The following is a 14,031-nucleotide window of genomic DNA, read 5'->3' as shown; positions in this document are numbered from 1 at the left end:
AACGTCGTAGATACGTTTCAAACAAAATTTTCTTCAGCAACGAAGCACATTTTTCATTCGGTGGGTATGTTAATAAACAAAATTGTCGTATTTAGGGTTCTGATGATCCTCAAGTAATTTAAGAGAGAATTGGTCCAGAGGTGATTGGACCTTACTTATTTGAAAACGGCAATGTCACCGTCAATTCGGAAAGTTATTGTCATGTAATAATCGTTTTTTTGCCTGCTATTGAAGTATACGTTTAAGAGAATATATGGATTCAACAAGACGGTGCCACATGCCACACAACTCGAGCAAATATGGCTTTTTCCCAAGAGACATTTCCTGGCCGCGAAATTTCTCGATTTGGCGATATCAACACCCAAGATTATGTGATTTGACACCGATGTGGTTTTTTGTGTAACTACACAAAAGACCGTGTTAATGCAGATAAACCTTTAACTCTTGAGTACTTAAAAACTAACATTCGTCAAGTTAAATATGTCAAAAAGTGGTCAAAAATTACCTCAAAAGGATGAAATCGATGCTTACAACAATTCGAGTGGTGGTCATTCAAATTATGTAGTGTTTCGCACATAATGTCAACGTTAAAACTTTGTAATAAAAAGAAATAACATGAAAAAAAAAACATTTTATATGTGCTTTATTTACGTTTTCTTTCGAAACGGAAAAATGGATAACCCTGTATATACACCGTGCAAAAGTCTTGTATTTTGATGACCAAAGTAAGTGGTAAAGACAAAAATAAAGAAACTACAATTGTGACAAATTTGTTTAAAAATTTACCAAATGGCATGATGGTTACTAAGTAAGACTGCCATGCCAAAGATCTTAAGTTCAGTCCCTAGTTGAGCCACCTTGAGTTTTTTCACGAGTACTGACTCTTGTCAGGAATCGACAAATCCTTCAAGAGTATTGATTGTCATAAAAGGTGCGTTCTGAAATAAGTCGTTTCAAATCGGCACATAAATTGTAGGTTTCTTCCTTCCCTGACATTACTGTCACCCAGTTACCGACTTTTAGACAGATTTTATTTCTAAATTGACAAAAAAACCTAACATTTTCTATAACATGCTTTTCTTATTTGATTACCAAATGTGTTGAAAACGTTATTCTTATTTGCATTAAGACATTCTGGACCGATAAAAATAACTTATTATTGGAAGTTAATAATTATAACTAAAATAATAATAAGAATAATAATGCGACCAAAATTTATAACTTTAAATCCCGTCTACTGATTTGTCTTTCTTAAACCTTTTACAAAATATTCATAACAATATTTGAAAATTTGAAGTCAATATTTTTCTTTGTTTTTCAATACTTAGTCAAAAACCATTTTAATTTTTAGAAACAAAATTAAATATTGTTTTTATTTTATTAAAATGTTACTGAATGTCAAAAACAATATTTTCTATAAGAGAAAATTAGTTTGAAGTCAATATCTTAAATTCTTTAAGAGATATTTGAGCCGAAAATCAATTTTTGCCAACTTTTAGATGTTTTTTAGGTTTTTACTAAAAAAAATTTTAATTATGTCTAAAAATATTTATTTGCTTAAAAAAAAATGGAATTGAAGACGAGTTTTAGAAATTTAAAGGCAACAGGCGATCTCTTATTCAAGGTTTCTTCTTAGGAATTTGAATAATTGCTCTTCCTCTCAGATAAGACCTTAAGAAAACAATATAAGGTAATACTTAACTTTTTCTAAAGTAAAAATAAAGATTTTAGTTGTTTTTGACAGCAAATCGCTTTTTGGTGAATATCGTTAAATTATTAAAAACATCTTTAGATAAAGTCTTTAGTTATGCAACTTAACTTAAGGGGTGTGAAATCCATTACGAAAATACTACAAGTTTTGAACTCAAGGGAATTTCTAAGAAAATGAAAAAAAAATATCTTCATCAACCCTATAACCCCGCTGGATCCGCCATTGACTTTTATTTGTCTTCTTGTCAAATATACTTACATACCTTTGTTGCTAGCGTATTCTTTTTATTTCAATAATAATAATTACTACTTTCATTTGATCCAATATACTTATGTAGATGCATATATACCTAGGAAAAACAAAACATTGTACCTACTTTCTTTTTGTTTTGAAAATAGGTACATATTTTAACGTATTTTTGTTGTATTTATTGGCAATCGACAGTTACAAAATTTAAATTTTAATTGGGATTTGGCTTATTGGTATTATCTTTATTATTGCTTTATACATACAAAAAATAAATAAATAAACAAAAAAATGTCTCTTTATAGACAATAAAGACAAGGGAGACACCCTCCAACCATAGCTACTTTTGTCAAATTGTCTCCAAATTTCCCCAATTAAAATTTTACACAAACTTTGCAGATTTAGTTCATTGATGTTTGCCCATTTGTCGTTTCGTTCGTTCCTTTTCATAATAGTACTATTCCATTCCATATACAAAGGTTATACTAAAAAAACATAACTTTAAAGTCAGAAATTACTATCATTTCACTTTTTATGTTTGCATTCCTGAAATAAAAATATTTCCAATAAAAAATTTTCCGTTAGTTTAAGCATAAATCTACCAACTTTTTGCAAGAGGTGGCGTATGTGAACAAATGACATTTAGATAATTTTCAAAAAGTTTCGAATACAGTTACATTTGCAAACAATATGAATAAGTTTCTCTACATTTTGTACTACCAAACTGACATTGGGAGCATTCATTAATCTACGGAATTACTAAGCTACGGAACTGAAAGTCAACTACTCTAAGCTTTGTGAATAAAAAATGACAAAGGTCGAACATGAACTTTCTTATTAATAAAAAAATGTAAACATATAAAATAGGAAAAAAATGTGTTATGAGAGCTTTAAATATTCTACTCTGTTTTTAAATCAAATAGAATCAAAAACAATGGGCTCCCGGTCTATGTCTTTGCAGAGCAGCTGATAGTGAAACAACAGGATCAGTGTCCACTTATTTTGTGTCCGAAATTTGTACACTACATTGGAGGAGAAATTTCAACTCATTTGGCCAATTTATATTTCTATGATCTCAGAAATGTCTGTATTCTCAGATATATAAATACAAATTTATCAAACAAATTTCTTACTTTTGATGTCAGAAATCTAAGAACAAAATTTCAATGATTCGATTTCTAAAGAATTCTCTATCGCAAAATAAAAAAAATCAATTTAAAATGTATTTGATTGCTGGGCGAGAATTAATATTGAATTGTGTTTACATTTAATTCTCCTGCTCTGCCAACCCTGGCGAGAAAAGTTTCATAAATCTTAGAAATATAAACTGGCCTATTTTGTAGTTTCATTTAGCCAATCATTATGACTTGATTACGAAGTCATTGGCTTAGTAAACGCACCCATTTTAGTTGAATGTCAATTTGGCAATTTAAAAGAAATAAACAAATCTAAACGTATTGTGTTTTCATAGTGTCAAAAATGGAGAAAAAGATATCGTTTGGTTTCAATAAAATTTCTAAAAAATCAAATTTATTACCAAATAAAACAGAATCAAAAGATGAAAGAAAAGGAATTGAGTTGATCAAATGTCTTGAAGGCCAAACTATTCAACTAATAGAGTAAATAATTTAAAACCATATATTTGTATTGGTTTATTTCTAAATTTCCTCTCGAACTACCTTTTCATATAATTTTAGAAAAAAGGAAGAAGAGGCCCCTTTAATTATTAAACTTAAGGATGGTGGAAGGACTTCGGCAGCACTATTGAGTTTAAGAACAAGACAGGCTGTCCTTAATGGTGAGGAGATCGTAGTAAACGAGAATGAATCCAAAACTGTGGTATTGCCGCCGCCAGAACTTAATGAAAACGGAATCGAAGATATCGAAAAAAGGGCAGCTAGGGAATTATTGACCGAGATCAATCAAAATAACGAAACGAATAATATTGAATCGACATTAGTACTCCCTATAAAAGCGGAAGATTTACCTTTGGATGGCGCTAAAGAATCAACAATCGATGATTATGAATCTATACCAATTACACAATTTGGCAAAGCAATGCTTCGTGGAATGGGTTGGAAAGACCAACCAAAGAAAAAGGGTGATCTCATTGATGAAGGTCCAGTTTTACGCCCCAAGGGCATGGGTCTTGGGGCAGACAAAGCACTTAAGCGCAAAGCGCTTTTAGTTCCTCCAGAAACTAATGAAATTCTTGAGATAAAAAAAGGTGCTTGCGTTTTAGTCCTGGGTGGCAAGAATAAAGACTTGTACGGTCAGGTAGAAGGTTTAGATGAACATGCCGGACGGGTAATAGTTCGAATGGCATTGGGAGGTGCCAAAGAATCCTTCAATGAATTTATGGTTCAACCTGTATCGAAAAAGGAATACTCTCAATACTCAAAGTGTATTAGTAAGTACATTTTATTTCTCCTAAAAATATTTGCTTGTATTTTGTATTTTTAAAGGACATGAAAGAGATTGTGTTGCGATTGTTTGTCTCTAAAACAAATTATTCTATTACTGTTTATTGTTTTATTACTGTCCTACAAGAAAAAAAGTACACTTATTTTTACTCCAACAAAGAGTAGCTTGCATAAAACGGTTAATAATAAAAGCTATCAAGAACATTTGAATAATTATAAAAAACTATGTACAAACGCTTCCTAGCATCAATAAAATGCTCATTACTTGACTATCAATTTAATCCAGACATATTTTTCCTAAAACAAACTTTTATTAGTTCCATCAAAAATAACATTAAACATGAATATTGATATTATTTCTTTTCTAAATATTGTTAAACTCTCCTAGAGCATCGCATAAAGTCCATATTAATTAGGCTTTTTCATTTACAGACTCAGCTAAATACGATGAATACAAGCGAATGGAAAATGAGTACGGCCAAATTAAACCAAAAAAGGAAAATTTAAAAAACGAAGATGATGAAAAACAATCTGAAAGAAATCACCAATTTAAAGTAGAGAATCAGGACAAAATTCAAAAATATAATTCTCACTTAAAAGATGATGATAAAGTTAATCCATCATCGCATCGTTATTCTTCGGATTTAGACTATAGTTCCCGAAAAAGACGGCATGATGAAGGAGATGCTAAATGTAGTACAAGTGGTAGCAAAGATTCAAACCGTCGGAGTCGGCGAAGTCCCAGCAATCATAGAAGCAAATCTATTGAAACAGTTTATTCCTCCGATGAATCTTCCCCACGTCGGAGTAAGGACAAAAAGAAGCCAAAAAAATCAAAGAAAAGCAAAAAAAGTAAAGACAAAAAGCACGAGAAACGGTATTCATCCGATTCATCATCGAACGATCATAGAAGGCATAAAAAGAAGACAAACAAAGACAAACGAAGACGATCTCGATCAAGGTCGAAAGTTAGAAGATAGTTCTATGTAATATTGTGTGACTTTGTATATTGTTTGATTATATTAACATTTCTGCAGTCTTTTACATAATTTTGTACATAATAAAGTTTTGTATTTTTCTTTTTTCAAACTTAAGTTTTAAAAGCAATCTTATCACTGTTTGTTTATTTCATTGTTAACAGCAGAATACGATTTCAGATTGGTTATTTTTCTGTATTGTCCTATCCGTAAATATACAGTGGTGGACAAGAAGTATGAAGTGTTGAAACATCAATTTTTCGCCTGGACGCGAATTTAGCACATTCAACAGTTTCTTGATAAAATTTTACTTACCGTTATCAATTTTAAGTTTTCCTTGTATTTGGTACAGAACCCTTAATTTTGCAGTACAAAAGCAATTCTTCTTGGCAAACTTTTAACCAAAGCCTCACATCGTGACTTTGGAATTGCTTCTCCTGCCACTATTGTGTTAAATTGGTTTGTTTTTTTTTTGCTCAATGAGATGTATAACATCATTCCACAAATTCTCGATCGGGTTAAAATCGGGTAATTGTGCTGGCCACTTGAAAACGTCGATTTCATTCACCTCTAAGGCACACTTCACTAACTTTGAAATGTGTTTAGGTCGTTGTCGTGCATGAATCGGCATAATATGATCCAACAGGATATCTCTGTACACGTTCTGGTCCATTTTGGTGTCAATTTTTACGATGGGGCCAACGCCGTGCCATGAAAAAGCAGCCCAGAACATAACATTGCCTCCACCCTGTTTCACCTTGGATCATATTCCCTGTTGTTTGGACGCCATACCGGCAGAATTTGGATTCACAACTCCAGAACACGTTTTTACAAAAACTAATTAATTTGTCTAGGTGAGCTTTGGCAAACTGTTACCTTGATTTCAGATTTGTTTTTGATACAAGCTGTGTTTTCTGAGCAACGCACCCACGTAGATTGTTGTCTTATGGTCCATAAGGAAACATTTACTCCATAGTTCGTTGAAAGTTGGATTCGAATGGCACTGGAGGTTTTAAACGGATCCTTGGTCGATAACCTATAAATAATTCTATCTTCATTTGTTGTTGTATTTCTGGCTCGGGGTTTTGTTTAACGTTTTCAATCACTCCAAACTTTTTGAAATGACGAAGGGCATTATAAACCAGCTTCCTGGAGCATTCTAACAACTTATAAATGTCTGTTACCGTCCGCCCTTTTGACTTCATTTTCAAGATCAGATCTCTTTTTTCCTTTGAGCACCATTTTCCTTTTGCCATGGCTAATTAATATTTTTAATATAGATTATTAAAAGGAATATTTAATTACCTCAAAAATTATTATTTTCTTTAAAAAAAACACGAAAAATAAAAATACACTCTTTGATTGCAAAACGGGCTAAATTTATATCCAGCTAAAATCAACGCAAATCACAAACAATCTTCATTTTTTCGCAAAACGGTATTTTACTTTGCAATCATTGACACAGTTTTATTACTATATAAGGTAGTCATAGTAACAACATAAAAATGAACCGTTACTTGCAAGTAATAAAGAATTAAAAGTGAAAAATATTTGAACTGTAGAACGGAGCCCTAAATAGATAATGCTTTATAGGATGTTCGTATTTGTTACAAAACAAGTATTTCTTTCAAACCATCGACAGTAAAAGATTTTTTCGAGAAAAAAAAATAAACAAAAACGAGTCGAGAGTCCATATAACATTATAACCCCAAGATTGCACAGTGTTATCCAGTATCTCAGGTAAAACTCGATGAATGTTGGTTTATAAATGTTCAAGAGTTAAAAGTTTATCTGCATAAGCACGGTCTTTCGCGTAGCCCCACAAAAAAAAAGGTACAGCGAACGAAGTTTTTGAAATCACTCATCTTGTGAATACCATTTCAATATTCACTTCAAAAGCAAACCTTTTTGGAAAAAGAGGTGTTAACCCATTTGAAGGTTGAAATTAAAATATCAATTTGCCTTTATATTGGATTTCTCAAACGATCGCTTTAAGTCGAACGTTCGATTCGCTTCTCGTAAGAGTACTGTAGAAAGCCGAGCTTAGTTTTTGTTTTCAAAATAAATTTCTCGATGTGGAAGTTCACAAGTTTATCATTTCCATCAAAGATTTGAACGAAATTTTCAGCCGACTCACAAAAGCATAATTTGATTTGCTTGTTGTGAGCTTTCTATGTTTCCATGAAAGACTAAACAAGATCCTAACCGCCCCATTAAATCCAAAATCTATTCACATTTTGTTTAAAACATTTATTATTTATTTTATCATAAACTGTACATATAATACAAATGTTTTTATTGCATTAAATAAACTTTTCTTTACATCTGATATTTCCTTTTTTTAACATAAAGAAAAGAAAAAAATACACTAACACGAAAAGTTTTTACCAAGTGCTTGTTATAAGAAAACCATTCAAAAAAGAAAAACATAGTAGAAAGAAAAAATAAAACAAGGGAAAGCCTTTGTTTTAAGTTAAAAAAGAAATAAAAACTCCATTAGTACAAGAATAAAAAACTTAAATTTAAACCGTTTCACAAATATTAAGTTTTTTCTTCTTTTTCTTTGTTGTAACGTTCGAGTTCTTTTAAAAACTGGGCCTTAGGCTTCATGATGTTTGGACGATCTCCTCTACAATTCGGACAATACCATTTGCCTTTTGGTTTCGATACCAAAGATACGCACGAGAAATGGAACCACTCAATTGGACACAAGTCATTATCGCAGAGTATCATTTCACCGAAAGAAATCTAGAAAAATAAGACGATACAACATAGGGGGTTGGTAGGTTTTCTAAAAATAATGCATACCTGATCACAGAGGCAGTAAGTCGGTTCATCTGGATCAATTGGATCGGGTGGTGGAGTATCTTCTCGATTGTCTCGGGCATTTGCTTGGGAACTGCTCTGGCCGCGAGCTTTGCGTTTCTTCTTTTTGCTGTTACTTGAATTTGTACCTCCGCCTGCTCCTCCACCACCAGCGCCCGCGTTTTGACCAGATGACTTTTTTTGCGAAGCTGAAGCACCCGAAGATGATGATTGCCCCGTTGCACTGGATTTATGGCCAGTTGGGCCACCACCTTCATTAGCAGAGTTTGACTCGTTCCCACCGAGTTCCATGGCACTGCTGCTGTTGTTGTTTTCGTTACGGGGTCGTCGAGATCGCTTATTGGAGCGAGAATCATTGCAATTGCTCATATTGCTAACGCCTACACCGTGGTTTGTTATTGCGCGATCTGGGGCTTGGAGAGACGAAGTGGGAGTATTGCTTCCCGACCCCTGTCCTCCTGCCACCAAACCACTACTTATAATTGCATTTACAAACGCACTTTCATTTTTGTTCGCCGACGGAATAGTGGCTTGAAGGGGAACGGGACTTAGAGTTCTTGTTACCTTTTGTGGGAGATCATGCATTAGTTGTTCTTCCTTTCCGTAGTCGAGGTTCTTCTGATCAGAGTCTAATTGTCGAGTTTTTTGGTCAATTAATTCTTGGAGTTGATTTACAATCTGCATTTTCTCATCGCCCAGCTCTTGAGCGGAAATGAGACTCTGTTGCATTCTTGCCATAGCTCGTGCTCTTCGATTGGTAGAATTTTCGGAGGAAGTTGTGAAGCTTTTCCATTGCACGTAATAGTAGTCAACATCTCGAAGATGGCCTAAACAAGGTTATGCGATTAAAAGAATTCTTGAAAATACTTCCAAAGAGATTCAACTTACTTCGATATTGCACGTCGATATCACGAATTCGTGATAGGTGCCTCTGGACATCGTCAGGAAGGTTCTCAACGGAATCAATGTAATTGTCGACATACGTCGCAGAGAATATTGCTTCCGATGCTACAGGATTTATCATTTTAGTGAAACTTTCAGTCAATTTGTTGCGATCGAAGAATTTTGGAGTGTTGAATTTTTATACATTGGAAATCGAAAAACAAATCACGCTTAGTTTGAGCCTGTTTTCAGTTAGTGTTTAATATAAAAAACTTATTTCAATTTTTGTACCTTAAAGATGCTTTGATTTTATTTATATGTTGTGGATCTGAATGAATATTAAAATTAATGGATTGCGTGTACTACAAAATTGAGTGATATGAAGAAAGTAATAGATTTTTTGTAGATTGTAATGCTTTTCGAAAGTAGTTGCTGGTAAATGTAAAAGATTGGAGTTAAGGTTCTTGCACATGAGATTTCTACGCCAATATTAAAATTGCAAATGGTATTGAGATTTGGAATTCATTTATATTTATTCACGAATCATCATGTAGATTTATTATGTCGAATACATTCGATACAATTATTTTTCTGGATCATTAAATTTTGACATTTCATTAATGTTTTTTAATTGACATCATGTAGATTCATCAAGACGAATACATTCATTTTGTCATTTTGTGGAGTTCACTTGCCAAACATTCGTTTTTCGATGAAAATCTATCCTGCTACTATCCTATTTACTTAAGAGAAAAGACTAATACAATATAAACGCCCTCCAATCGATAAGATACTAACCGATGCTGTCGGACCGACCGTTAAATAGTATAATACAAAAGCATTGACATATTAGATATGGGCTGCTAAGTTTGGTGGAACAAATTTTAATATATACATTTTTAAACGCCACCTGTTTTTTCTTTGTCTGAATAATCTATTTTTTCCAAAGAAACTAGTTAAATTTTGTTTATTTATTCAATATGATATATTTGTATTAAATATTTAAAGATTAATTAAATTTAAAATTCTCATGTCCTTACTGAGCACCTGATTGTGAAACGTTCAAGTCAACTAACTTTGTACCCGAAACTTTTATACTTAGTGGGGAAATTGTAACCAATCAGAATGCCTTGATTACGTATCGACTAGCTTAAGAATGCCCCTATTTTTGTTAGATTTCACATAATTATGTATATATATATATATTGGAAGTAATGTCAAAATTAAAAATATAAATGCTTGTGGAAGGGTCATATGTAAGTCTCGACGTCTTGGGCCGACATCAAGTCGAAAGGTACTCATGTTTTTACGCTTTTCTCAGTTTAAGATGAAAGATTAATTTTTTGATTGAGCCATTAAAACAGTTACATATATACTCAATTAGTTCCGTTTCGTCATCATATACATGGCATCAAGAGGGATAATGCTGCAAAATTTTAAACAATCTAGTAAAATTTCAAAGCCAGTTTTAGCAATTTTTTAAGCTTAAAAGATGACTAACCTAATTTTAAACGATTTTAATATCTTACTATCTCTTAACAATTTGCTAAAGTAAAAGTCATGAAATATCTACATTAACTTTTAGCAATTTGATAAATCCATATGACGTATGGACAATTATTCTTATAAGAGCAGTGGACGGAATGATTCAGTCAACAGTTGGGAATTTAAATTAATAGGTTCTTTTAAGCATATTTGCTGTGCTTATTTAACGAGCTGTCACTTTTAAGACACGTTTGAATGCTCGTTTTTTTTTTTTTAATTAAAGGCATTCAGCAATTAACTAGCTAGCGAAATGGCAAGAAAGGTTGACAACTTTGGAGTCCCTTAGTAAATTGCTTAATATTTTAGCATATCGCTAACTAGTAAATTGTTAAACCCTTAACAATAGGTTGTTTAAAATTTTGTGCCATTATGTTTTATTGTTTTCTTTATTATTATATTTTGTCTATTTTTTGAATCTTAATTTAAACAGCGTAACACGTCTGATTCGGGTATTGGCTCATCTTTCCATTACCGCAGCACGAATTTCGACTCACGGTTTTTTTATTTGATAGATATGTGCGAATAAATAATAACTACAGTAATTTTAGAGCGAGGACACATTTATTTCTATATTTCAAATTAATTTTAAACGTTCACTTTTTTACATACGAATCACGTAAAAATGGTTGATTTTGACATTTGCATTTGCCATACTTGTTTTTTTTATTTAGGATTTCTTTGATTTTAGAGCTCAAATGCAAAAAGTACTTTGCAAATACCCAAACTCGTACCCACCTCAAATACTATAGTGATCCCAAGCAGGGGGAGGTGTTAGTTCGTCGTGTTATGGATTCAAAAAATTGGTCAAGGCACTCAAAAGAAAGAAATACAAAAAAAGTAGAGTTAAGTCAGAAAAAAAAATATTTGTTTATATGACTTAAAGGTGTTTCCTCGCCTTAATATTTAAAACATGTTCTATTGAGAGCCCTACCTAACCGTGCAAACAAAATCTGAAGGAAATTCGTGCTGCGGTAATGGAAAGTCGCCCCAATTTAATTGCTAAGCAAAAAGTACTGAGTAGTGAATTGTTTTTATGTTTCATTCTCCTTCTCTGTCAATCTGTCTGAAGTCAATCTCATTTATAAACTGACCAAAAACATGTTCTCCTATTCTATTTTTCTGTATAACCTTCAATTATAATTCTTTTTATTCAAAACTGCGCCATCTGTAATTCAGTTCAGTCATCTACTTTTGTGTCCACATACATTCCACAAATATTCTACCATCTACTATCCTACCCGTTTTGATCAATTTAAATTTGTCCAACGGGATTCTCCTTTTAATTTGCGATTTCATTTGGTATTGTCAAGTCGTGTCAAGTTCGCCTTTGAGTTTTTTTTATCCTATTGAAGTCTGTGTGTCGTCCTTTTGTTTGGTCTAGCATTAAAAATAAATTACTTATTTACTTGTTAACTTAATTTCAAAATAAACATTCTATTGAAATAGTTTGTAATTAACTTTAAAACAAACACAAGTAATCAAATTAATTTTGTGCTGAATTTTTATTCGAATTTATTGAAATCGAACGCAAAATAAAATTATTTTAATTAAAATCAAATTGCATTTTCGAAAATTTCTCATACTTGTGCCCGATAAACAAAATATAAGCCATTAACATGATGTCCAACTTTGCCGGTCTTCCTGAAAACAACAAACCATCTTCCAAGTAAGTTAATCAAATTGCATTTTTCTGTTTGCCTTGTGAATTTTACGTACGATACAAGCACATGGGCTCTTCTCTCTCTCTGGGAGTGCTTTTGGAAATTGAGATCCATTGTATCCGGTGGTACTATGGTCTTCTTGCTTTTTCCGAGAACAAATAGGTCCGGAAAAACAACACTTCTTGCTGTACAGTTACCGAAGTTGTTGCTGTTGGAATAACTGGTTGACATTGATTGGGTCCCAGTATCTCATACTTAGTATTAGTTATTTGCATTCTTGCATAGCTACCTACTTTTCTTATTTAAGAAGAGATGAATAATCAGATTTTGATTTTGTGTTACTCTTTCGCTTTTTGGTCAACGCTCTCTTGTATTTTCAATGCAAGATTTTTAATAATGGTCCGTCGACCCCAGCGTTTGCGTGTGCAATGTGCAAGTTAGCTCCATCGAACTGCAATTCATGACCAATGTGCAATTCTAGGAAGATACGTGAAAATAAAAATATATTCTTTGTGGAGTGAATAATACTCGTTCTGTTTTTCTTGTCCCCTGAAGTTTTGAGTTAAAGTAGAAAAGAAACATCTGCAGTGCGAATATGTAATCATGCTCATTTGGAATTGCATTTACTCGGCCAAGAATGCTTTCCTGTTTTTGTTTTCCTTTGTTGTCTCCTTCTCCTTGAAAATAGTGAACATACTTTTTTGGTTTTATTAGTCACCGAGTTCTGCAATGAATCGAAGTCGGTTGCCAATCGTAAATATTACCTAATTTTTCCTGCAAGAACGTCAAATCCATCGATTTTGAGTTTTTTTTTTTTAATTTATTACATAATATTAGGCAGGGCTAATAAAGAAGATGGTTTTATGTTTTAGATTTGGGGTTGAAATCAGAAGATTAAAATTAACAAAGGAATATTATGCAAACTTTAGCCCCAATGCATTTATACTGACTGCAGAAATAGCAATTTAAGAATTTAGGAAAGAAATATGTAGGGAGTCAAAATAGAATATCGAACAATTTAGTAAGTGTAATCTTTTTGTTTCTAATAGTTTGGTAAGTGTAATCTTTTTATTTCTTAATTTCTGATAAAGAAAATTATAAATACGAGAGTAACTTTGTCTGTCTATGTGTTACGAAAAAGGACCTAGCCCAAATGAAAAAAGGAAGACCATGGAAACGAAGTAATTTGTAAACTTGAAACTTATTTTTTAGTTAGCCATTTCATTGACTTTGTCTGTCTGTGTGTTACGAAAAAGGACCTAGCCCAAATGAAAAAAGGAAGACCATGGAAACGAAGTAATTTGTAAACTTGAAACTTATTTTTTAGTTAGCCATTTCATTGATTTTATTTGTTTCAAAAAAATTTGACATTACAAAGTTTATTTTTAATTCAATAATTATTAAAGAGCTATGGGATACACAACATTTCTTGTTTTTCCATCTGGTGCGTAGACAAATAAATATGAAGGTTTTCCGACACGTGAGCAAGCCGCATAGAGCTTCCCATGTGAGATGCATAGATTCTACAAATTTAATCCACACATTTGTAACGATTGTGCTTGTACTAAAAGTTTGAACTCGAATGGCACTCAGTTGGATAGTTGACAACCTCGTTTTGATTCTCCACAGTATCGATGGACTTCTATATGTTGTCGTTTTGCTGGGTATTCCATGCTGAATGGTGAAGTTGATGGTATTGAAATTGATGTTTTCGCCTGCTAATATAGCACGCGGCTCAGTACGATGGTTTTTGTAGTTTT

At 32.6% G+C, this 14,031-nt stretch overlaps 3 protein-coding genes across 4 annotated transcripts in view; 2 read left to right on the top strand and 1 right to left on the bottom strand.

Annotated features, from left to right (window-relative positions):
* The first annotated feature begins 3,376 nt into the window (after nt 1-3,376).
* On the top strand, nt 3,377-5,492 carry LOC129939241 (G-patch domain and KOW motifs-containing protein). The gene is made up of 3 exons (XM_056047185.1): nt 3,377-3,576; nt 3,655-4,367; nt 4,813-5,492. Exons 1-3 carry the CDS (start codon nt 3,437-3,439, stop codon nt 5,358-5,360), a joined length of 1,401 nt encoding a protein of 466 aa, XP_055903160.1. The 5' UTR covers nt 3,377-3,436; the 3' UTR covers nt 5,361-5,492.
* Nucleotides 5,493-7,592: 2,100 nt separating this feature from the next.
* On the bottom strand, nt 7,593-9,412 carry LOC129941873 (inhibitor of growth protein 1). The gene is made up of 3 exons (XM_056050640.1): nt 9,072-9,412; nt 8,166-9,010; nt 7,593-8,105 (listed from the first exon to the last, which is right to left on the bottom strand). The coding sequence occupies exons 1-3, from the start codon at nt 9,205-9,207 to the stop codon at nt 7,899-7,901; spliced, it is 1,188 nt and encodes a 395-aa protein (XP_055906615.1). The 5' UTR covers nt 9,208-9,412; the 3' UTR covers nt 7,593-7,898.
* A 2,474-nt stretch (nt 9,413-11,886) lies between these two features.
* Nucleotides 11,887-14,031, top strand: part of LOC129943446 (microtubule-associated protein Jupiter) — an 87,810-nt gene continuing 85,665 nt past the window's right edge. For both annotated transcript variants that reach the window (XM_056052913.1, XM_056052909.1), the window contains exon 1: nt 11,887-12,276. In XM_056052913.1, the coding sequence (XP_055908888.1) occupies nt 12,227-12,276 (50 nt within the window). In that variant the 5' untranslated portion in view covers nt 11,887-12,226. The remainder of the gene's footprint in view (nt 12,277-14,031) is intronic.

The sequence above is a fragment of the Eupeodes corollae genome, chromosome 1 (genome assembly GCF_945859685.1).
Source record: "Eupeodes corollae chromosome 1, idEupCoro1.1, whole genome shotgun sequence".
Lineage (NCBI taxonomy): Eukaryota > Metazoa > Arthropoda > Insecta > Diptera > Syrphidae > Eupeodes > Eupeodes corollae.
The sequence above is the reverse complement of the archived record's forward strand: the minus strand, read 5'-3'. Positions and strand labels throughout refer to the sequence as shown.

Excerpts from the sequence above, each read along its gene's own strand:
- LOC129941873 (XM_056050640.1), bottom strand. The coding sequence starts at position 9,207 with ATGATAAATCCTGTAGCATCGGAAGCAATATTCTCTGCGACGTATGTC. Across the intron at positions 9,011-9,071 it reads TATCGACGTGCAATATCGAA|GCCATCTTCGAGATGTTGAC; the intron begins GTAAGTTGAATC and ends AACCTTGTTTAG. Across the intron at positions 8,106-8,165 it reads CTTACTGCCTCTGTGATCAG|ATTTCTTTCGGTGAAATGAT; the intron begins GTATGCATTATT and ends TTATTTTTCTAG.
- LOC129939241 (XM_056047185.1), top strand. The coding sequence starts at position 3,437 with ATGGAGAAAAAGATATCGTTTGGTTTCAATAAAATTTCTAAAAAATCA. Across the intron at positions 3,577-3,654 it reads CAAACTATTCAACTAATAGA|AAAAAAGGAAGAAGAGGCCC; the intron begins GTAAATAATTTA and ends ATATAATTTTAG. Across the intron at positions 4,368-4,812 it reads TCAATACTCAAAGTGTATTA|ACTCAGCTAAATACGATGAA; the intron begins GTAAGTACATTT and ends TTTCATTTACAG.